Raw genomic sequence first — 25709 nt, 5'->3', positions numbered from 1 at the left:
AAACATCGGACTAAGCTGCTTCTGGGCTGAAATTGCCAATTTAGCCATGCCAATTGGGGGATTCACGAGCGGCACGTGCCTATCCAAAAACGGCACACCTAATGGATCCCGAGCCCGATCCCAAATCCAGATGAAGAAAGTAGACGACAGCCGAGTGAAGTTTAGATGTATGCATATAAAATCATGTTTATTCATTTTCCATCTAGCCTTATACACGTAATAGTTTGCCATTGACGACCACTGGGATCTGGTTCTTAGGTTCCTCTCATTTTAAATTCGGCTTGAATTCTTAGTTTCGAAATTGCGTGAAGCGAGTAGGAAACCAAAACTAAAAACTGAAAACAAACACGATTCCACACACAAGATATTCCACTTAAAATGCACTGTAAGCTTAAAGCTAGGGTAATGAATATTCGACATTCGCACTGATCGCAGATCAGATGATGTGATACGTTCAATTTCCGTTTGTTTCTGTTTGTTCCTCGTTACCATTCCATGTGCTTTGTACTCTCGTTATGTGTGTACATACATAATGCACATATGTATGTACTTATGTACATATATACTCGTATTATATGTACGAACTACTCTCCGGCATTTCTCTTCTGCTTGCATCCGTGTAAATAACAGGTATGTAAATATGTATGCTTTATCTATGCTCTTGTAAATACCGTTATATCTATGTATATTGAGCTTATTTAGAAAAAAAAAGATTAACAGTTACATTCATCAGCGCACTCCCTTACACAAGTGCAAAAAAAACTGTGGCCCAACTGCTGTTGGTAAATATACAAAAATATATATGTATATGTGTGTGTGTGTCGTGTATCGATCGATATTCGACTTATCGAACTCGCTGCTTGCACAAAGAGAGCATACTTCGTGGCATTTCAGTTAGTTTAAGAACAGTTGCGCCTGCGGTTGGACGTGAATATTGTGTTTCGGTGTGTGTTGCTGGTGTGAGCGGTAAAAAGAGCGAGATGCACTAGGCTTTCGGCATTTGTATTTGATGGCTCTTCGAAATCGCTTTGGCTTTCGCCTTCGACTTTGTTATCGTCGCGATGGTTGCAATGGATGCTATTGTTGTTTTGGCTGGCGCTGCGGTTGTTGTTGTGGTAATTGTTGTTGCGACCGCTGCCAGCGTCGACGTCGGCGGCATTTGCGACGTCATGAATATTTGCTGCGTCTTTTGCGAGCCCGGCATCACACATTTGTCCTGCGAACGAAAGGCGAGAAAGAAGAAAAAGAAGACGAAAAGAGTCCGCCAAGAGAGCCGCATTTTGAGTGGGAAACAAGGAGGAGAGAATGGCCAAAAAGATATTTACTGCATTTATGTGTCTCCGATTGCGGACCCCATTAGTTAAATATCGATTGTGGCAAAGTTTTTGTTGCACAACAAAGCGCAGCTAGCAAAATTCAAGGCAGTTGCAGTGAACGTGATAGATCGTAGCTGGCAGTGTGACCAGCTCAGGAACGGAAAGTGTACGCAAATCAATGTGGTAAAGAGAAAGTAAAAACAAGTACAACCAATAAGAAAGCTGTTAACAAATAAATAAATAACGGAATTCGATGAACAACAAGTTTACCAGTTGACTAAAGGTGAGTTTCTTTATACAATGTCAATACAATTTGGGCAAACTAATTCACTTATGTTATGTAATAAGTTCTAATGTCTCACAATGCCTGGCCACACTGCGCAGTTACCGCAAGTTTGTGTTAATTCACTTAAATATTTCAATCTAATATTTAAATATAAATAGTAGAAGTAAAAGAACATGCCGCTGAAGTTTTGCTGAAAAATTCATCGAGTAAGAACCGTGTGCGAGTGTTTTTGAGTGTATTTGCGTGTCCAGAACAGAAGGTGACGCTATTGGAAATTTATTGTCATCAAAAATATTTTGTAAAACTTGTAGGGAAAATTTAAATTTTTGCAGGATTAGCCGGTTTCGAGAGGATAGGGGGTTTCTAGATTTTGGAAAGGGTTTGGATCTGGCTTACACAAATAAAGGTATGTATGTATTTACATAATTACAGGGGAGCATGGAAGGAAGGCAAGCGAATATAACTATTGAAATAAAATGTCTATTAGTTTAATTAGAATTACAAAACAATGAGCTTACTTTCTGTTCGAAATGATCTTGGGGATTAGAACTGCGATATTTTGTTGGGGTAATTTACATATGTGCTGTTTCCAGCTGGCTTTCTTGGTGGGTCGATGGGAGATGCAGGAATAGTCGGGTTCTGGGTTATCTTTGGGGGCATTTCCGGTCCGATGTGTGGGTGCTGGCTACTGTGGTGGTGGCTACATGGCGTTGGATACTTCTACGGCTATTTGGCTACGGCTATGGCTACATCTACTAGTTAGGCTAGGTTTTGGTCTACTGCTCTGACAACTCAAATACAACTGACTCGGGTGGCACGGATGACGCTGACGGTACTCTCAGTACCTTTTGACCCCGGAAGCAGATGCCCATTATCCACTTGGAGCCGCGAGTCCGCGATCTCGCGCTGCCAGCCTCCTTGCTGTGAATGCGGGATATGGCCGGATCCGGCTCCGCTTCCGCATCCGTCTTCTCCACCCGGTCCTTGCCCTTTTCCCGCGCCTTGTTTTGCATCCGGGGCATCAGTCGCTGGCGCTGTTGAGGCTCGTGGATCATCACGATGCTGGCACTGCTCGGCTTCCTTCCATTCAGCCTTTTATTCGGCGGTGATATTCTGGGAGTTTTTAATTGATGTAAGGTGTTTCAAAAAGCGGAGGTGTGCACAAGCGGAGGCTTACCGCTTTCCAGTGGCCGATGGATCTCCTACAGGCTGCACTGCATCCGTATCCGGCGCCGTGTTATAAGCACCCGAGTACATAGATGCCCTTTTCGGCGCCCACTCCGGGTGACCTCGCACCGACAGCTGGGTGGCCAGACTCTTCAGTAGCACGGCACGAACCTAACAAAAGTATATTTTTTTGTTGGAAATAGTAAGGGTTTTAGAAAAAGTGAAAGCTGTACCTTAAGACACCTTCGTGACTTGAGGACTTACCTCGCCATTTAGAAAGCAGTAAATTAGCGCTATAAAAAATCCCTGAAACGAGGTGAGAAAGTGGGTGCCATACGACCAGACCGCGAAGTTCGTGGCCGTTTTCAGAGGAGCCAGCTGGTGCAGGAGATTGGTTATACCCAAAAGTGGTAGTAGGACTATAGCCGCTCTAACGGCCTTGCGAGTCTGTTCTATGTCGCTGGCCTGCGATTGACGCAGCTTCATCACCAGCACACGGATAATGTTCACCAGGAAACAGAAGTTGAGCTGCATGCGGATGGTTTAAGTTGGGTGAATAGGGGATTACAGCGATCAACAGTTGATATTACCCACCAGTATGACCGCTAGTCGTGGTCCCTCGAGGATCCAGTAGTAGGGCGTGAGATTATAGTTCCACAAGCACTCGCCCAGCGAGGTGTCCATATACATGACCGTGCATCGCGCCCACACGGTGGTCATCAGAATGGGCACACACCAGCCGAGTCGCGAGAAGAACTTGAGGGGAAAGCTGCCCTGGAAAACGGCCACCGTGACCATGTTGTGCAGGTAAAGGCCCTCGATGAACATCCACATGAACATGGCGGTGCGAGCGTACTCCAGAAGTACATAGGATGCCTCGCACAAATAGGGCTGTAGAATACATAATATCCAACTTAAGCACCCACATTTTGGGATCTCTTGTTAAGCCTACCGTGTTCTCAATGACGGAGAGACTCGTGTTGGTGGCCGCCTCCTTGTTTCCCCGTCGGAACTGGTCGAGGTACAAGGTCAGGCGGATGATCACCTGCAGCACCATGGCGACGAAGAGGTTCTTGTGGATCTTGGTGCGATTGTTTCGCAGCGAGCGAAATGTGCAGAAGATCAGCAGGGAGACTATCAGGGCGAACAGGGAGAGGCAGAGGCCAACGATCTCCAGGGTCCGAGTCCTCCTGGCAATGTCTATGTAGGCCTAAAGGATATCGCAAACCAGTTGGATGAAATGGAATTAAAACTACTACTATAAACTATTATCAACAAATGTAACCAGGCCTTTGAAATTACTGAAAAATCTAGAACTTTATTAGGCAATTTCAAAACCCTTGATTTGGAATTTGGGTTGGGATTTAAACAATACTTTTAACTGAAACAGGTGTTATGATTCCGGCATTATGTAGTGTGGAATGAAAGAATTCAACTCACATCGAAGTCCTTGCTGCCCATCTGCTGCATGAGTCGGATAATCTCAGGCTTGTAACACGGCCCGTAGTCCGTCCATCCCGGCGGACTCACCTCCGTGGCATTTGGCCTGCTGCCCCATCGGCCATCCAGCTCGCACTTTCGGTTGGCGAATTCTGCGAACCGAAAAAGAGGGGGTTGGGTCGGATTAATGACAGTAATCGAGCTTTGACACACTGACTGACAAGTGCAATTATGCCAATCGAATGGGCGTACGACCTCGTCCAGTTGGAAAGATTGGGGCTAAAAATCAAGACATGGCCCGGAGAAATGAGGCCATAGCTCAATAATGCACTCGAAGAATTCCTAACAGATATGGTTCGATATAACCAGATTTGGCACCACAAGCGCCCATTTAAAGTTAGTGAAATATTGGGTGGCAAGTCAGCTACTTAGAATCTCTTCGCTGAGTGTATTTCGCCCATGGTTATTAAATAGCAATTCCCGATTGCAGAACGTTTAATTCATCGGAGGGGTAGCAAGCATTTAGGATCGTAATTAAGCAATCGATTGGCTGGTGTTTTAAACCTTGCTCAACTGGCGGAGGGTGCACATGGAACACCTGGACAGCCCCCGGCGATGTCCACGCCCACTTTCGTCCCAGTTTCGTGGTGACGTCGTCGGGATATTGTATATGTAGGTTGTTCGGGGGCCAAGGAGGGGCGGCGGCCCCGACTGGGAGTGCGGTTGAGTGGACGCCCCAGTCATGCATGTAAATATTGACATCCTTTCGATGAATAAGGAATCAAGTAATTGTTTGCCGTGCAGCACTTGAACCGATTCCCAGCTAATGATCCGTATGATTGTGACCGCCAGATGTGCCGTGTGGATGGGGATAAACACCGCAGGACATGTCTTTTGACTCCTAACAAGCCGGCAAAAGTCATAAAGCTGGCAAATAGATAATCGCTTGTGGCTGCTAAACAGCTTCAACAATTAATTATGCTAATTGTACTCGCATTTTGGTTGTGTTCTCTTTTCGGCTGCTAAATATTTAGAGTGTATTTCAGTTACTTACTGCGCGTATCTACGCCATGAAAGCCGCCGGGACAATTCATCCGTGCAAGGACTCCAGCCGGAGTGGGTGGCCAGCAGAGCAATGTGTCCCAGGTCCAATTGCAGTAGAGTCCTGTCCCAGCAAGAAAAATATACTGCATTACTATTTCAATTTTTTAAAAGATTTTACGACTTATGTACCTGTTTGTGGTAGGGTGTAATTGACAAAAAGCGCCGAGCAGTTCTCGAAATTGGTGGCCGCCGCCGACGCAAGCGTTAGATTCCAGGGCGCGCTGCTGTTGAGATTACCCAGGACCTGTTCCGTGTCCGGATCCGGCAGTGCGTCCATGACGGTGGGCTCCAGGGCCAATTGGGCCACTCTGGCGACACCGTCGAGGACATAGGTTCCCGGCGATTCCGTTGTCGAGGCATCGAAATCGTGCAGGAGTGGCACGCGTCCGGTCGCCAGGCTGTGCGGGGATGTCGGCTCCAGCATGGATTTGGATTCAAATGTTCCGGGCGCCGGTGCAGATGGGGATGGTCCCGATGAGCCGGACTGGCGCAGCAGGTGGGTGAAGCGCTGGTCGGAAATACAGCCTCCGCAGTCGAGGATGTTCGACAGGAGGGTCATTTTGCCATCGACCACATAGTAAATGTGCTGCAAAACGAACATTGATACCTTGTTATTAACGCACCAGCATTATATCGAGTTAGATCGTTCTATGACAAAATCCAAACCGACCAAACCCAACCAACCAATGAGTCTGCATGGCGAACACGACCTCCAGAGCATGGAGCTTTGTCTTTGGATATTAGCATTGGACCCATGGACATGCATGCACGGGCTGCAATTGGAAATTGATCTCTTTCCATTTCGATTTCGATTTCCGCTTCCGTTTTCGTTTTCGTTTCCGATTTCCCGCACCCGTGCGCCCCGTTATCCGGGTCAGATTTAATTGAAAGCTTATCGCACAATGAGACGTACGTCGACCGGCGCCTTTGTTTACCGGATCTTATTCTCGTTGGCAGAGCGAGTGCCCGTCGTTAACGCAGTTTATGATTGCCCCTAATAAATACCCGGCTTATTTATAGTCCCGCTGCACCGGAGTGCAAACATCACGCCCACACGCTACGCCGCCATATGTACATACACATATCATTGGCATTCGCATTCGCACTCGCACTCGTATCACCCACATCGCACCGATTGTCGGGATTATGTCTGGCGAAATGGCAAAGGGCCAGGAGCGCATACACGCAGAAAAGAAAACAAGTGAGTTTGTTTACCCATTTCAAATATTTTTCATGGCGCCATGTAAGTTTCCATCGGGCATGGCAACGATCGCCACATACGAATTTCTTTCTGTGCAGCAGGAGGAGGAACTACGGGCCTGGCTATGTGATGGATTCCAACAGTTGCACTGGCCCTTTTCCAATTTACGTGTAGGTTCTGTTCGGAGAAGTGTAATCTCTGCACAAGGAACAGATTAAAATGGCCAGCTAACACTTTGTATGAGGTACTCAAGGTCCTGCAAACTACTGATGATGCGGCCAAAGATCTTGCTTTTATCAAATGAAGTAATTCCCAATGAAAAACACAGATTGTTTATCATTAGTGCCACGTTTCGTGAAAAACAAGATTTCACATTTTAATGACGGCATCACATAGTTTCTTCTGCGCCATTTATGGCCAAGGCTAAACGGAATGTAAATTACTTCAATGACAATCTCACACGACAAATTATGATTTCTTCCTGTCTTGGTTGCACTGCAGCAGCAGCTTGGGCACCTCGCAAATGGCGGCGGAATGGCACAGGAAACACGTTGCCATTCGCTGCTTTTGCCCCAACTTTTTATTTTTTATGTTTTTTTTTTTCTTTCACTTCCGGAATTGCGTAAACAAGCCATGCGGAGGACGGTCGTCCAAAGTGGCCAAAGTTGCACATTTCGCCCATGTTGCTTGTGTTGCTAAGCTGCCCCAAAAATGCCTTTGAGTGCATTTTATATAATTTCATAAGAATTTCAATTTCGCCAGTAGTCGCTGCACACGAATGCATGCATGCAGGATATGCTCCGCCCACACGGCCGCACTCCCCCCAGCTAACCATCTGTGCATCTCTGCATCTTCCTCATTTCCGCATCCCTGGGGGCATTCCTCTGGCTTTGTACTGCTCAATATGTATTTTGGTTGCATAAGCGTCAGCGCCAGACGAAGTGCAGCATTAGCAAAAACGACTAAGCACTCCCACGGCGCAAAAAACCAACGATATATATATATATATATATATATTTAAGATATATTATTAAGTAATTAAGACCTTGAATTCTGCGCTTATTTGCCAATCGATGCTTATCGCCGCAGCGAACCGATTCTCAGCTCGCGCTCGTAATTAAGCTAAACGATTGTTTACAACAATTTCGAAACCCAACATGCTGGGCCGTTTGAATAATTAATTAACTTTCTTATTGAACACTCAGCAATTCAATTATTTAACACGCATTGCAATGCCCCAAATAGCTTGTCAATTCCACTTGATGGTGGCTACTCGCAGTGGATAGTGACAGGCAATCAGGATTTATGTGGATTTAAATTCGTTAGTCGGACGGAGCTTTAAATGTGCAATAAGTGCAATCAGCAATCAACAGGATTATAAAGTAATTTCAGCTGACGTCGCCCGACTTGAAAATTGGGTTGATTGAGCCCTAAATAATGCGCGTGCCCTTTCGCCGATCGATGGTTTTAACATTTTCATCGGCCCACAAGTGCAGTCGAAGTTTTTTGGTGTTTCGAGACTTGGTGTTTTCCTTTACGGTAGGCCGGGAAAAATCGCAGAGCCACGGGGAATCTCACTCATCTGCAGGCGTTGGGTCGTGTTTTTCGTATATTTCTTTGCCATAATTATGGGGAAAATGAAAGAAAATGAATCTCAAGAGCCGCCATTCAGCGAGACGAAGTGCATTGAATGGGCCAATGCTCGCTAACAAAAGGCTAGTGGGCCAAGTGGTGAAGTGGGTGACGGAAAAGCGTGTGGAAAGCGGGTGGAAAGCGTTTGGAAAGCGGGTGGAAGTGCACGAAAAACTGGTTGGGCTTGGTTTGGCGGCTAGCGACGCTATTTGAAAAGTTTTCGCGCTATTTGACAAGCCAAAAGACTTTTCACTGCGGGGTTTCTTTAGCCCAGAGTTGCCATAGCAAGTACAGTGCGTTTCGGGAGTGTAGGGCTTAATTAAGTTTTATTCGAAACGAAAGAAACTTTCGAGTGCTTTCCACAAACCTATTTTAATTATTGTGAACGGCAAATGTTTTAAAACATTAATACCTAACAATTGGGTCACTTAATAATAGTTATAAATACTCAAGAGCGCTCTTTAAACTAAATCTTTTGGTCATACTCCGTTGTCGGCAGCTCATTAATGTTGGCTTGCATTTGTGTTTGTGCCAATTAGGGGCGGCACAAATGATTTTCTAATTGCAAGTGCAACCAATCTGAATTACTTATCTTGCAGCGTGGTCTTTACATTTGCATCCCTTCGTTTGCGAAACGCACTGTAGTCTGTGGATCCGGGCCAATTAAGTCGCCACAAAGGGTTTTCCAATTGAGTGAGAGTTTGGATGGCCAAATGTTTAAGCAGCAGCCAAATGAATCTTAAATTCTAGGGACTTCCCAGGAAGAACGAGGCCACACAAGTGGCCACATTAAAAGCCTATTCTGGCGAAGATGGTAGATGGTAGTTCGGTAGTCCGGGACGAGGCCGGGGGGTCACGGTTACATCACCTTTTGGCCACAATCTTGCAGCATACCCGAAGTGGGTGGTGCTTTGCTTTTGTCACCGCAGGACATTTGCCGCTTGGCTGAGCCACGGCAGCTGCTTATACAATTTGGCATTGAAAGTGCCACTGTTTGCAGTTGGCTACACTGGAAAAAAAAGAATATCTGGGCTCCACAATCGTGTATGCCACATAGAAACCCAATCATTGGTTATTTCCATTCACACCCATTTCGCTCAGTGCATTTAGCTGCTGAGCGCTCTTTGTTCTCCACAGTTTTGTTACGCTTCGCATCTTGGATCGATGCTAGTGTCTTGGTCTCGGGCTTGTAATTGAATAAGCGAAGAAAACATAACGAAAAGGGGAAATTCCGGGGGCGAAATTCTAATGAATGGGCCTCACGATTTCGCTCCGCCGATTTCCATGTTGATATTTTGTATTGAAATCCGTTTGACAGACCGAACAGATTTTGACAGCTCGTCAAGTTGTTTTGTGCGCCCCATGCCCCATGCCCCATGTTGAATGCGGTACAGCTTTACCCCGATTTTGCTCGCCTTTGGAAAATTCCGAAAAATGCCAGAGTGTGCGAATGGCTGAGTGTGTGCAACTGTTGCATTACTGATTACGCTATTGCTGTGCAATTTGCCAGATTGACACTCTATAAATCAATATCATCGGAACAGAACGTGCTGGCCTGGCCCAGCAACACTTACTGCCATTTGTTGGCACTGCCAGTTACAGTTACAGTGCTCTATGGTGCTCCACAGTGAAGCCCGGACCGTGGCAGCCCGTACCTGGGCCAGAGTGTTCACTGTGCCGTCCGGTGGCAGGTGCAATGTGTCAATGCGAGACGCCACAGGAATATTGCCACCGACAAAAGACGCTCGGCATGGCTATCGATGAATTAAGCATCCTCAATGGATTACTGTCTTCCAAATGGACAGAGGGTTCGCAATTCTCGAGGCCACAAAAGAGTTTACTGCTTTGTTTAATCGCCGCTCCGTTTTGCCTCGATTGGTTGGTGATTCTTCTTAATACCATTAAATGTCAATTGAATTTGAGTGGTTGTCGTGCCAAATGAATTCCCTTGAATTGGTTTCCAACCCATTTCGTTGGTAGTTGACTTGTCCAAGCGCACGATTGGTATTAATCCAGAATTGGGTTTTTAAATAAATGCCATCTTTTGGCCAACAATGGCCCACATCTTGCGTCACTCGTTAGGCCGCCTTATAATTGATCACGATGTATTTATAACTCCGACACATTATGCAATCGTGCAGCATCCGCAGGAGTTCACTGACCAACCTAATTCGGGGTGGGACTTACGCAAACAGTTTGCATAAAACACGAGCTCGAAATATTCGTTACAGCGTTGCACAATAATAAGCTAGTTACATAATGTTTATTCAAATTTGCAGGGCTTTAACGGGCACCTGTTGATGGACCGTCGCCCAACCACCCTACCCACCCATCGTACACTCAAAAAAAAAGGCCTAGTGGTTGGGAAGCAACCTGCGGCATAAGTAAACATCTTTCGAGTAGTGTAGAGTGTAGTCCAAGGTTCGTTGCTTCGCTGTTTGCTCTCGTTCACCTCGACGTTTTGTGGCCCAGGCTACTGGCAGTGGCCCCAAATTGGTTGCCTGGCATCCCACAATCCACCCAGTCGACATAACCAGCCAACCAGCCAGTAATCCACCACCCACTCCCGGTCGACCCATCCCACTAAGCTCTGGCCACGAAGGAAATTCTTTACTCGTTAGCCCGGCACAAGTCGCAGCCAGACCTTGACAACGAGGCAACAGGATCTGCGCTGCTCTGGCGCTTTTCTGCCCACCCAGGACCACACACACACATAGGTATGCACACTCGGAGAAATGGGGGGTCAGTCAACATTGGCGTCGAAAAAAGTTTTGTATGCGTGAATGCCATTGCCAAAACCATCAGCATTGTTTCTTATCTTAAATACCTGAATTTTTTAAGATTTACATATTCCCCTATTAGAAGGTAACTCCTTCATTTCGCGCAGTGCAGCTTTGTTGTTTTTTTTTTTAATATATTTGGCAGACTGCCAGAATAATTCTCGTAACTCTCGTTTTGGTTCGCTGGCTGATTGTTGTGGTCGCTGCCTTCCTGCTCCTCCGCTTTTTAGCCTTCCTGCATCGCCGACTATCCGTGAATCTGAATCTACATACATATATACATCTGCGGCGTCCGCAGATGTATCTTCACCGTTCTCTCGGCTCGTTTAACTGCTTCGCCGGCTTTGATTTGCGTTTCGAATGACATGAAAATAATAATGATTCGCCCTAATTGTTCGCAATACAATTACGCGTAACTATGTCGCCGTTGCTCGCAAACCAATCGAAAATTTGCCCCGTGATTGTCATTGAATGTTGTTAGACCTATCTATCGGTGTCCAGAAAGAAAGGGGTTTCAAGGGTTCGATTTGTTATGTAGCTGAATGGGATGGGATGGGATGGGGTTGGGATATCCCATACCGGCTAGCAGATGTTTTAAGTGAGTGAAGTGATTTCGAGAGGTGTTTTCGCAATGGCTTTCCTTGGAAGTTCACTTATTTAGCTCACGATTGAGCAACGCTACCTGTGCTTTTATTTTTAAAGTGGAATTTCGCCGTGAACCACATGCTTTCTAGTTTCGAACAGCATCAAAAGCTCCCACATTTTTTTTTTTTTTTTCGCCATTAATAAGACGCTTTCAAAACCGAAGGCTGCGAAAGAAACGAGTGGCATGTTCTTGCGTGTCGGCACTCGAAAACATTTCGATGTTTTATTCATAATGCATAATAATGTTATTTCAAAATTTTTTTCTTTAGCTATCAACGGGTTCAGTCTTCGCTCAAAGCTACGATGGCTGAAACACCTGAGAACTGGGTCAACATTGATTGAGGGCAGCGAGTTTTTGGGCCGTAACAACTGCCGTTTTTCTCCAGTGATTCCACTGGACGGTTCGAATTCAATCAGCGCAGATGGCATACGAAATAACTACAGCTGAATGTTAATGGCCAAGTCGGAGCTGAACTGCCGTCAATAACCGGAAGTGGAAAGAGGAGAATGCCGAGCGAGCAAGGCAGGAAGTGAAGGAGAAAGAGAGAGAGCGAACGAGAGAGGGAGCGAGAGAAAGTCAAAGCCAAGAGCTGCATATTGTTTAACTTTTTCGGTGGACTTAACCCACTGACAGCCGCTGTCAAAGTGCGCAGCGAGGTTAACCCACTCACTGCCATCCAGGATTGCCATGTGAAATTGTAATGGAATCCGGGAGGCGGAATCCGGACTACGGATTACGGATCAAAAGGACTCGACTTTGCTGTCAGGTGGGGATTAAGCCAATCGAGTTGAGTGTCCTGGGTGGCTGGCTCTTAATTGAGGGTCGTTGATGTGGCAGCCAGGTCAAGGGTCATCCGCTAACAGCTGACTGCGGTTGGTTAATTGCCCGCCCACCTACCGCCGCTTTTCGCCACCTTTTTTCCGCTCACATTTCACTTTTTGCATTTTGCATTTTGCATTTTCCACTTAGCATTTCGCATTTTGCATTTTGCGTTTCGCATTTTACTATTCACACAATTCGCATACATGTGGCAGTCAGTATGTGGCCACGCCCACTTTTAACCGCCACCGCCTTCTTGGGCATTCCCTTTGTGAGCTTTGAGCCGGCCAAGCAGCTTACTGCCCCACTAGATCCACTAGATGCCCCCGCATCCACCATTTACGCCATATACGAGTTTATCGTGCTGCAAAACATTATGTAGCATACTTTGCTGCGCTTTGCAGTTATGTTTCCTGCGTTCTGTTTTTCGGCGTTCTGGGTTTCCGTTTGGATGCCCAGTTTTCCGTGTTCCACACTTAAAAAAAACTGGCCTCGAAAGTTTCCCTTTGGCCTTGTTTTTACAGGAATCGCATGGACACTGCTACACTGGTGGTGAAATGGCACGAAAATGTGGCACTTCATATTTCAGCTATTAAATGAACATCTCCACAAGGGACTTTTAGCACACTTTATTTTTGAAAGTGTACTTTGGATTAGCATAAGTTTGAAGCTGGTTGGATTTCGGCAAAACCACAGACAAGATGGAAACACTGTTTTTTGCTTGGTTAACAAAAATATGGCAAAACGGTGCAAGGAAAATATCGCTGGATTAAAGTGCAGAATTCGGCTAGCTTGACTCATTGCATCACCATAGGTGATAATTTCACTATAATTGAATCAATTAAATAGTATTTAAATCTCTATTGCGCAAATGGGGCTATGAATTTCGAAAATGGCCATGTTTTTTAATTGTGCAACTATTTTTTTTTTGAAGAATCCGTGGTGTTAAGCAGAAATCTAACCTGACTTCGCGAAAGACCTTGGAGAGCGCTGTTGCCAGGGCGATAAATGCTGGCAAGGATGTCCCTGAAAACCGGGACAGCAGGACTCGCTGTCTGATTAGAGTTACTACAATAAGCGTCCGTTGGCAACAATGTCAAAGGGATTGCGATTGGGCTTGCGATTCGGATGACGACTCGTCGGACTTCCCGGCTAATTGGACTTGGCTGGAGTCCAGTAATTCGCGCTTCGGTTAATTTCGCATACTAATTGAATCGAGTGCAGTTAGTGCGCGGCGATAACAACAACAAGAACAACTAAAAGCCCGTACACATGGCGTATGATTAATATGGGTCGTAAAATTCATTACGCATACGCAACGGCGACCGCAAAACAATGCGGGCGCCACAACCAATCGATTGCTCACACACACACACACACACATGCCTGAAATCAAATGAAAAACAATTATATAAGCCGGAATAACATATCAGTTAATCAAATAATTTATATCGCCTTGCGTTCGATGAAAAAGGACACAAATGAGATGCCATATCGCTTTCAGCAATTAGATTATCAATTACGCCTGAATTTCGAATTCCTTCGATGGGAAATCGAAATCTCTGCTCTGCTCCCATTAAACTAGAATCTCTTCTCATTTTTCGGTTAATTGATTTCGATTGCGTAATGCTACGTGCTTATTGATTGCACGACCGACTTTTAATTCTGCTTTGTTTCGGATGTTTTCCCTGGTATTCAATTTATTTCACTTCCATTTCTACATGGTTAACTTTGTGGAATTTCTGCTCCCTAATGTTCAAAGAAAAATCAAAGAAATGTTAATTTATGCCCATTTTCTTTGATAAGTTTTTATTTGGCCTTGCTTTTAACGCTTAGCAAATAGTCCAGTTAACATATTTCTAATTTGTACAAATTTGTATTCCCCAATCGAACTGTCGATTGACTTTTTCTTCGCTAATCGCCAAAATCGCCGAACTTCCTTCGCACTGGGCGTGGCCCCGCCCCGCCCACAAGGGGGGCGGATGCTTAAGTCTTTAGCTATCTGCTGCGCTCTGCACTTTTCACATTCTACATTCTACACACTTTCGCCGAAGACAAAAGAGCCCGAAATATCAGACAACGCTAAGAGGTTGTTCCATGTGGGGCGGGCGGTGGTAGAACGGAGGCTTTCTTCTTATTATGTATTATGTGTATTATTGTTGTTATTTTTATTATGGCTGGCTTTGTTTGCCAGACTTGGTTGGCCAGGCCAAAAACTGTTGCATTGTTCCGGCACAAAACACGCTTGGAGAAAAAGGGAAAAATAAACGAACGCACACACACACAAAACACAAAACAAAAGCCGGGGCACATGCCACGTTTTTTTACTGCCCACAGTTCGCGGGGCATGGGCGTGGCAGGGGAGAGGCAAACAATGCGGCAATGAAATGTTATACCCAGAGACCACTGTAATCGCAATATCTCAAGTCTTCTTGTCTTGCAACAGTGGATGAAAAACCACATTGGGATTATGAAATGTTTTCGAACAATATCAAGTTCCGAAACGAATGTAGACGGTACTTGGAACATTACTACAAAAATATCCTTTGAATGCATACATTTGTAAATTTCCAGATCAGTAGTAAATTATTTATAGCTTAACTGTTATAGAGTTCGAATTCAAATGACTAAAGAATAAATTTAAGTTTAAGTAATAGGGATAAATTTACTTTCCTATCATTGAAAATGTACTTTAATTGATCTCGATTCACTGTTAATTTTTGTGATTTTTCCCCTAGTTTTGGGTGTTGTGTCCCCTCAGTTTGGCCTGCCATTTATGTTAATCAGCAGAGCAGGACAGCAAGCGAGGGAAACGAGCTCAAACACGATACGATGTGTTTGTGTGTGTTTGCACATGCTTAAAATGTTCCACTTGCCCCGGTAAAGAGATGGGTGTGCAAGAGGGGGAGAGATGGTAGGGCTATCAAAGATTTGCATATAAAGCTGCGGCGACTGCCATGCATCACTTGTTCTACTTATAAATGAGTTGCTGTAAAAAACGTAGCATGTGTGTTTGAGTGTGGCCATGTGTGCGTTTGAGTGTGGCAAGATGCAGTGTGACCTTGATCTTGATGTGGTATCGTTTTTCCGCACAAAGGAAATGAATATATCAATTTATCCTAGTGTTTGCTAATCCATTTTCCAGCATTTAAAGGTTAAGTAAATAGCTTTAAGTATAGCTTTGAAGAAAAGTTAAGCTGACTAATAATTGCATTCCGCAGATTCCTTGTTATTTGCATTCGTTTTCCGCGTCGCCATTTCTATCTTTCCACTACCTTTTCCCTTTTCGTGGTTTCTCTGAAATGGTTGCCAATAATTGAATCGCCTTTATTGGATCCTATTACTTTGCCATTTATTTTCAAATATGCCTTTTTTCCAAGTCCACTTGGACATCGATGGGAATTCAGCTGTGAATCTCGACCAATTGAAAAGTTTGCGAGAAGTGGGGAAAGTTTGGCGAGCTGAACTCGAAAAGAGGCATTCTCTTAGCAGCTATTCTCAGATATTTTCCTCTATTTTACTGTGGGAAAGTTTTTAATTATTGTTTGTATTTTTTCGTACGCCGGCGAATGGCCGCCAAAATGACCAATGGCGCTGGCCGAGTTTCCTTGTTGTCCTTGCTGTGATTTTTGTGCTTGTTTGCTCTCCTATTTTTCTATTTCACCCCTTTTTTGGGGCCATCTCCTCTCATTTTGCAACAGACGACGACGACTAGGCCTGCCATCAAAATTCACGGCTGACCTTGCCACTTGTTTGGTAAAAAAAAACTATAAATGCTGCCTGCACACAGATGTGGACGCTGACCGCGTCATGTAATGGTGTGTGTGTCCCTTAAGCCATTCGCCTTTTGGCATTTAATTAACTTTCTCGGTTTGCGCGGATTTCTCCCTCTTCTTCCGCCGTTTCCCTTATTCCAGACTATAAAAATTTACAGAGCACATCCCTTATAATGTAAGAATAAATTAAGGATAATTCTTCGCAAGCTCTTTACCTCCTTTCACAATCATGTGTGGATAAATGGGAAGATGGAATTTTAAAGGACACATTTTTAAAATGGTTAAGTTTATTTTATTCTTAATGTAAAGGGGATTTTCTGTAAAGATTTGTAATGCTTTATTTATTAACAAAGGAACCAAAAAACATTTTTGTTATATTTTCTGATTTCAACATTTTTTTTTCTTCAGTTCGTTGAACCCTTGGCGGCGTGACCACAGAATCCGTTTATATAACGTAGGTTGTAAAGAAGTTATGAAATATTGAAACGATTTGTGGGCTCTTTCCTACGCAATTGTTGCAACTTTTATTAATTTTGAGCTTAAAGTACCATAAGGTCAAGTGGCCAACAAGAGTGTTGAGTACAAAAGTTTAAAACAAATCCTGGCGAATAGAGAATTTTTGGCATTCTTCCATTGGCTTTGGCTCTGCTTTGGGCTTTGGCCCTTAAATATGTTGCCAAATTAAGTTGAAGAGTCAGTTTATAGTTGCGGCCGAAAGGGAATTGGTTATGAGTGGGCTAAAGTGCCTTACAACTACAGGAGTGTTTCATGCGGCACCTGGCGTATGCAAATTTCCACCGAGTTAAGTGAAATTAGCGGCTTGGGCCGCCCAAAAGTCATGTCCTTCCCTGCCTGTTTTGTGGGCCCCAAGCTCTCGTATTCCTCCCGGAATTTGCCCACAATCCTTATTCAAATCCGTGTGTAATTTTCATTAATGTGCTTTAAGACTTACTGTTATTCCCGGGTGTAGCAGTCGGATGGCCCTATGTGTTGACTGGGTTCGCATATTGTTGATTTCCAGATTCTGCCACTCTTTAAATTTTGCTGTCAATGCATTGAGTGACTAATTGCCTTCTTAGCTTATTTTACCAAGGGGAATTTCAAAGAAGAGCAGAAAAGGGGGTCGGGTCTTTGGTACCCGGAGCAGGACTAGTGGTCGTGGCAGCAACTTTCATTTGACATTACTCGGTCGCCGTCTTTGTGGTCCTGGAAATTGCAATTTGCAAATTATGTGCTGCATGACTTGGGCAAGGCCAACTGAGATGTGCATAAATTAAGGATCACAAATGGGGTTGTAAGTGGGTGAAAGTGGGGGACAGTCGCTGCTCTAATGGCGTCGATTCAATTAGAAAGTCTCGGGGTATAATTGCCATGGCAGCCAAATGAAATTGACAACAAGTCAACGCTAGGGCCTTTAAACACATAACGAAATAGTCCGTACTGTGCAAATTGCTTGATTAGATTTCTTTACGATCGGTTTTTTAGGTTCCATAACCCAGTAAATGGGTATTTACATCACTCCTAAGTTCCTAAGTTACGCATTGGATTGCCCTACTTTTCGACATGCTGTCGCTAGCAGGGTCACACTGCGACATTACCCCCAACTTCTCGCTGTGCAGCCACACCAATGTTGGCGTGTGCTTGACTGTATTTATATGCCCACAGGCGTACACAAAGCCAAGCAATGTAATGTCACATGAGGAAGAAGAAGCGCTCCTTTGGCTTTTTCCTTCTTCTTCTGTTTTCACTGCATCTTGCTCTGCTTCTTCCCCTCATTGTTGGCCTAAGGCAAATGCAGTTGCTGGCCCAAAAAAAAAAAAAGGAAAAAAAGTGAAATGAAAAATAAAAGTATGGCATAATAATGTGTTACATGTCGTGTGGATGTACGTGGGCGAAAATCAATAACAAAATCTTCAAAAAAGGGGGGAAAAATGGCGCGTAACGTGACAGACTCTATCACAGTTTGGCATGCACTGGCCGAAATGTGGAAATTTATCTCCAAATGACATGTGATTCCTTCACCTAATTGTGCTTTGATTAGGTGTATAAGGAATGCTGGCCTAATTGGCAGTAACTGAAATTGAAATTGCAATGAAAAGCATTTGTGGCTTGCGGTTGCATGGACATGCATTTCGTTGCACCAAGAGTTGTGGTTGCCATTCAAACTATTAAGTCACCGCTTAATATTTCGAAATTGGCAGAATAAAATTTGATGTCGAATACAACAATTGTTGTATCTGTTTCATATGATATGCCGAATTAAAAGTTTTTTGTTTTTGCTGTTGGTAAAGCCTTGGAATATTGTTTATTCGGTTGTGTGATTTTCACAGTGCAAGTGGAAGGATTATGAAAGTCACGTAGACTAGTCGTAGGTGCAAGGATCCCACACATACTCTTGCACTCTTGCACACACACACAATTTCCTAGGGCGTCGAATTCCGTTTTAAATGCGCTCAAATGCGCAAATAAATTTAAGAGGTGACGCTTCATTGCCACGCCCACTTTATCATCGGTGTGTCGGTGTGTGTGTGTGTGTCTGTCTGTCTTTCACTAAGCCGATTTAGCTTAAAGTACTGCCGCAACAACGACTACACGGAACACATCCTGGCATCCTTTGGTGCGAGTGTGTATGTCTGTGTATGGGTGTATGGGTGTATGGGTTACCGCCCATTGACAGTTAACTCTTACAATTCGCACTTGAGGGATTTCAGAATTTCGGCAGAACGAAGTCGCGTTTTGTCGTGCGATCTCCACACACAGGGTCCTTAATCCGCAGGACATAATTCGAGCAAATGCTTTTAGTGGCAACTAAGCCCAGAACTATTTGCGCATCCTAGTTGCCATAAAACAGGCGTGGGCAAATTTTAGTTTTTATTATCCCATATTCAGTGATGCCCAAACATGCAAGTAAATCAATTTCGAAGGCGTTCACATAAACAAATAATTAAGTGTTTGCAAGAAGAAGCGCTGAAGTCCAAGAATAAACAATTGTGTAACCATTGAGTTTCTGCATAATATTGATTTAGTACGTTTTAAACATAAATAAACTGTAAAGCACACAAATAGATGCCATTCTTCAGACTTCTTACATCATTTGTAAGCATTTTTCCGTTGATTTCTTTATATTGAATACTTATATTTAATAATGTTTTTGTTATTTACTTCACCGATTGTCACAGCGAACTGGACAAGTGAGATTGAAGGTTTCCATTTTATATTTTATGGCTGCCGGCTTCCGTTGGAAAATCACTTCCGGTTCCCCCAAATTTTTTTCTACATTTTCGTGCAGCGTTTTTCATGCCGCTTTTTCGATTATCAGACTGCATCGTCGTCAAACATTTGAAACATTTCCCCACTGACGTCAATCGATGGATTCCCTCTTTCCTTTCGACTGATTAAAAATAAACTTAGCATGGATCGGTCTCGGTGCTCACTTACTTTCGAAGTTTTTTTTATTGTTTCAACAACATCCCTTTTGTGCCCCCGTAATTCACCGCCATCGGCTGTTTTTATGCGATTTCGTTCGCTGATGCCAATAAATTGTTTTTCACATGTATTAAATTCAGCGTTAAATGCACGCGGCAACAAGAAGGGAAAACCGCTTGTTTTTCCTCGGGATCAACGGCCAAAACACGATTTTCATGGGCTTATGGTGATTTTAGTAAGGCGATATAATGCCTACTCTGTTTCAAAATATTTGGGAATTGTAATTGATTTGGCAAGTCGAAGTCAACTAATGTTTATCCTTATTATTGTTAAAATCTACAAGGTTTTGCTTCATTCAAAATCCGAATTTCTTGCATGATTTTGAAAGGGTATTTGGTGCGCTTTCAGAACGCCGAAGAGCCAAACGTTTTCCACGATTTTCACGTAGTGGAAAAGCGAGGGCAATTTGATTTCAATTTGGAGGTCAGAGGAAAGAAAGAGGAATAAATAAAATTACACAATAAAGTAATTAATAAATGTGCATTTTTAGATACATCGGTTGTTGGTCCTGCAATGTGAAGGGCAGATATTAATTGGTTTCCCCTTCTGTATCTCAGGGTTACATTTCAATCACATTTTGTGCCAAACAAAATGTAGAATTTTCCACAATCCGCCACGCCCCCTTTTTCACTTGCCGCCGCCCCCATAAGCCCGTAACATCAGAAAGCTCAGCTGAGCTAAATGGGAAGCCAAGAGTGATTAATTAGTTGCGCTGGAAACGGATTCACTTGCCTTACGTAACAATTGATATTTGAGCACTCGCGACAATTATGACTGGCAAACCGGATGATTTGACATTGTAACGAGTGCGCAGCGATGAAAGTATCTGCCACATCGGATTTAACGAAAATTCGCCACTCAAATTCGGACTTACGTGTTCAATCAATCTTGCAGGTCCTGAAAGCCCATTTGATACCACGCGATCCAGCTTTGAAGTGCCCGGCTCATCTTAACTCCCTTTTCAAAGTCGTGGCCTATTCGATTTCATTTCAACTCCCTGCTGCACTCGAGTTCAGCGAAATATTACACTATGGAATTTTTGATTTCCGTGGGTGAAATAAATGCAAATTGAACAAATATTTACAACTTGATATGAAAATTATTTGCACTGGATTGTTCATAGGTACATATGGTATGTAGAGAATAAATCAAGGATTTTTGGATATTGTGAATTCTATCCACCCTAAAAAAGTAGATTTAAAAGATGTATCTTCCTATTTTCATTATCTTATCTGAGTGCAAATTAGTCATATTTCAGTGTTCACCAATTCTATATCTTTACCGCAATGTTGAAAGAGAATACAGAATATTTCTTGTGATTTGGCCCAGATCTCTTCTCTCTGCGTTTATATTGACCGGTTGGTTCGTAAGTGGCTTATGGGCCAGGTTAAGACGGCAGGGGCTTATAATTAGATGAAGGGCCCTTAACTTGGTTTCCTTTACGGTTTTTCTGGGCCACCGTCCACGCGCCGGGGGGCTTCACTGTATTCACTGTAGCCGGTCGACGGCGGCCGAGAATCGCTCTCCGAAATAGACCCATTTGTTTACGCTTGCCTCTTTTGTTTAGACACTTGCTGGCAAACTCGCAGCTGATAAACAAATTTTCGGCGCTGGCACTATTTGCACATTACGCATACGCCACCGAGCGCATCCCAGCTCCATGCCCACCCATACAAATCCCATCGAAATTCGCCTTCGCCTTCGCATCCGCGTCCAAACATTGCGCAATTGTCTCCCGAAAAACAGAAAAAAAAAAAACAATTGACACAGTTCCAGCGAAAGGAACTATTGTCGTGCGAAAGGCGGCGGAAAATGGGAAATGGTCGAAGCACTTGACAGACGAGGAAAGGGTTTTTGGCTGCACTGCGAAAATTCGCGGAAAATTACATCATCTCACAATAAATTGGGCCGTTAAAGCATTCAACTGATTATGGCGTTGCAAAGCTATCATGACTCCGAACTGCATATTAATGAGACAAAATTACATAACGAAATCTGGGAATAAGAACGCGCTGCAACTTATTTAAACTTTCAAAAATATGCAGCGTTGCATTAGCGATTTAATTTCGCCGAGCAGCGCAAAAGGTGGCCCACAAACTTTTACCTGCGGCTTATAACTTAGCTGCAGTATGAAGGTCTTGCGAACTTGCAATTTAATTGACTCAACAATTTGGAAACTTTCTCGAAGTGCAACAAAGTGGTGAAGTGGACAGATGTGGTCGAGATGGGGACGGCTGTGCCGCAAGTGGCACAATTTGATTACAAGAACGTTTAAGTTGGCCACAGGATGCCGGTTCCGATAATGAGGTGGGCAGGTGGGCAGGCGGGCTGGTTGCACATGGACAGGTGCTCCCATTGGGAATCGCCGCCCAACTCAGTTCCTTTCCCAGTTCATTAGAGAGCGAGTGAAGGACATTTAAAGTCTCCTCCACGGCACACAAAAACACTTCACGCGGCACTTTGTACAATGCTAACGAGCTACCACCTCGTCCACATAACATGGATGCACCTACATACATACATACTGTGGGTGCTATATACTCGTGTACGAGTGTGTAGCAGTGCACACTCTTCAAGATGCAAAGATGCGAAGATAGAAAGATACAAAGATGCAAAGATGCAGAGAATGCATCCCAAAGTTTCTGCGAAATGTGAAAACGTGAAATGGAGTGGCGGGCGGACAGCTTGTTTAGCAGACAATAACGAAGTTATATCAAAAGTATGACATGTGTAAACACTTTGACCGCTGGCGATTTGATATAGATAGATAGATAGATACAAAGATAGATAGATAGATATATGTTTCAGTATGAGTGGAGGGATCTGCACCGCTTGGGTTCATAAATATTTATACCAGAATATGGCAGGTGCACAGCTTCCATTTGCGCAAACCATTTGCAGAATGCGCAACGAGCTCGAAAAAATGTCAAAATCTGCGGAAATCGAAACAAAGCTTCCTTACAAAAATCGCATCTTTGAACTTAATAAAACCCAAAGTTGGTCATCATTTTGAACCAGCAAAGTCAGTGGTACTATAACTTTTTAAACAAATACTTCTGAGATGAATAGAGTTCATTAAACAAAGAAGTTCTATGAGTTTTGCACAAAATATCTTTGAACTTTGTTTTCGTTGCAAGTGTACTGTTCTTGTTTTTTAATAAAATAGTTACCTCTGTGTTATAATATATTTATTTCACATTTACTTTGGATTATAGACCTTGCAAATATTGGTAATAAATAAGTAAATAGTTGGATGCCGCACCGTCCGCCCAAATGATATGATAATTTTCCACAATTATATCATTTGGCTTTGTGAGTTCGTAATGAAGCCGTTGGGCCAAGATTAAAGCAAACAAACAATCCGCTCAAATAATGAATGAATACAAAAAGGCCGGCAAACAGCGCACAAATAGAAGAAGTTTTTTATCACCGAGTGGCATTTAACCCGCTGAAAGCGTGTTTGTTAACCAATTAACACTCACCCGCCGGTTTCGCTGCTGCTACTGCTGGTGGTAATTCTTTTTTTTTTTTTGGGGGTTCCGGACTCGATTCAAATGTGTGTTGTATTTTCTTGGCGTTTTCGAGTTTTTTTTTTGGGTGTTAAATCTTTGCTTTAATTTTATTAATTTTTTTTGTTTATTTCAAACTCGCGTTGAAAGCACAGCAAAAAAAATGTGGGAGTATGAACTTGAAAAACGTTTTCGAAAGCGGGTTGAAATCAATGGGGCGATTGCCTCTGCTAATTTTTGCTGAAAAAGCGAAACGAACGCCACGAGTGCCGAAGCCGTTATGACAGAATCTGGCTAGCTGCCGAGCAACTTATCCTTAACGGAAAAGCGGAAAAAGCCGAGCGGAAAAGCCAATGCACGAATGCCGCTCGGCTCTCGGTCATTTACTCAGTGTGTGTGTGTTTGTGTGTGTGTGCAAGTGCAGGGAAAATCGGGAAATCTTTCGCTCTTTCCTCTCATTTGCACTGCAAGTTTCACTGTTGTTTGTTTGCCTGTTTGTTTACTGTTTACTGTTTACTGTTACTGCTGCCTCTGTCGCTTTTCCCGCTTTTGCCGCTTTCCCGCTTTTGCCTGCCTGGGCGTGAAAAAAGTGAGTGAGCATAAATCTCCGCTGCCGGCAACAAACACATTCAAAAGTAATGGCTATTTACACCAAATAGTGACAACAAGAAGCCGGAGAAAGCGACACTTCCGGTTCCGCGACACGCATTGACAAGTCCCAAAAACAAACTATCAAATTGGAAAACGGAAGGCGAAAACAATGTCAAATCTGGGCGTAACCTATTTATGTGAAATTTGTAATTGCCAAGAGCAAATTAATTACTTCCTGATGGCTGTTAAACTATGAAATGGCCACAATTGCGACGGACTTCCATTCATTTTGGCCTGGTTGTCTATGAATTTCGAATTCCCGTGACAATTTCTGCCCCGTAATGATGATTGGCGTGGCAAAACGAGTGTGACAACGAATGATGGATGCCCTGCAAATGGATTTATTAGGCGCCAAAGTGTAGGCCACTCGAGCAGCGCGCTGCGAAGTAGGCAACATACAGTTGCATCCTTGTCTGCTGCACCACGACTGTGGCTGCAGCTGCAACTAGCTACACGCTGCATGCAACTGATGCCTCCGGCGGAGCACGTGACCAGCTCGGGCAAGGCGGCACATATGAGGCGCTATATATAGGCATACATATGTGCGCCTCGAATCGCTGTCGCAAGCAAAAAGCGATGCGAGGCGATGCGCCCACGTCAACGCGCCGCGGCAGCAACTGTTGCAGGCACGCAGCAGCATCAGCGACATTAGCAGCAGCAACAGCAACAGCAGCAACAACATTAGTAGCAGCAGCAACGACGTCAACATTGGCCTAGTCACGTTTTGATTCGCTCCTCAATCGTTTATACCCGCTCCTTTCAAAGAAGCGAGTGCGGGTTAAACTAGTCGACTAGTCGCATTCATGCGAATGTTATCAGTAGCTATTTACAGGGTAATCCGACTGCGACTCCTGCCATGGCCGCCGCAACACTGGCTTTTCAATTTGCACTGGACAAACGAAAAGATGCACAAAAAGCTGGAGAAAAATTGTGGCAAAACTGTGCCAGCATCGGTCGGCCTATGTTTAATTATAGTCACTGACTAGTGGGATGAATGACTACTGACTATCTGGCTGACTGACTGACTGACTGACTGGCTGACTGACTGACTGACTGACTGACCCATTTTGCATGAAATGCGGTCAAATGCAACGCTTGTGCTCCACACGTTCATAAATCAAATGCCGCCGCACACACAGATTCACACACACACACACGCATATGGAACACTGGTGTTTGTTTGGGCCAAACAAAAAATGTGCAGAATTCATAAATCAGGCAACAATAACTCGAAGGGCCAGCAGATGTTTGTTTGCCCGGCTCAGATGAAGTTTGTTTTCCGAGATCGTAAATGAGCAAAAAAAAAAACGAGTATGGGAAATCGATGGGCGATAGTGCGGCAGCACTCTTGTTGAATGCAATCAAATGTTTCGGCTGTTGGGTTTAGAAGGCGAAATCTGGGCGAGCAATAGTAGCAGGCGCTTGCGAGCTGTCCCTGAACTCCGGCACCTAGGCGATTCCGATTAGGCGTCTAATCTGTGCCGCCTGCCCGCCAAACGGTAGGTAATCTTACGGAATGGGATTTGCGGAATGAACTTGGCACCGACTTGGTCCGACGATCAAGCGGCGTTGACGGGCGACCGGCGACTGGGGGCGCAATCGGAACTGACTGCAACTTGTCTCGAGTATCAGCCACTGCTATTTACTATATTAAATGAGCTATGAGCTATAAGCTATGAGCTATAAGCTATAAGCTATTTGCTACACACATGCAGCCATAATGAGCGGCTGAAGCGGCTGTCAAAGGCGGGGATCACCAGGAAGAGTATGGAAAACAGCAAGGGGAACACAATGCTAATGAGCACAAAAGATGCAACAAATGCGGAATTTAAAACAACAGCGGCAACGCCTGCAAGTGCCATATAAATTTAAATTCAAATGTGCAACAGCAGCCCG

The 25709-nt window shown here is 44.1% G+C and overlaps 1 protein-coding gene across 2 annotated transcripts; it reads right to left on the bottom strand.

Moving 5' to 3' along the window:
* Positions 1-155: 155 nt before the first annotated feature.
* Positions 156-25406, bottom strand: LOC6616158 (PDF receptor). Of its 2 annotated transcripts, XM_032725462.1 has the most exons (11): positions 25327-25406; positions 23136-23402; positions 5443-5899; positions 5264-5374; positions 4210-4361; positions 3722-3979; positions 3364-3660; positions 3034-3297; positions 2780-2940; positions 2448-2715; positions 156-1216 (listed from the first exon to the last, which is right to left on the bottom strand). In XM_032725462.1, the coding sequence occupies exons 3-11, from the start codon at positions 5870-5872 to the stop codon at positions 986-988; spliced, it is 2172 nt and encodes a 723-aa protein (XP_032581353.1). In that variant the 5' UTR covers positions 5873-5899; positions 23136-23402; positions 25327-25406; the 3' UTR covers positions 156-985. The 2 variants fall into 2 exon arrangements, with proteins under 2 accessions (XP_032581353.1, XP_032581354.1); XM_032725463.1 differs by lacking the exon at positions 25327-25406 and having other exon boundaries at positions 1104-1216; positions 2410-2715; positions 23136-23488.
* Between the last annotated feature and the right edge of the window lie 303 nt (positions 25407-25709).

Source organism: Drosophila sechellia, chromosome X (assembly GCF_004382195.2).
Source record: "Drosophila sechellia strain sech25 chromosome X, ASM438219v1, whole genome shotgun sequence".
NCBI classification, from domain to species: Eukaryota; Metazoa; Arthropoda; class Insecta; order Diptera; family Drosophilidae; genus Drosophila; species Drosophila sechellia.
This window is presented reverse-complemented; position numbering and strand designations above follow the sequence as displayed.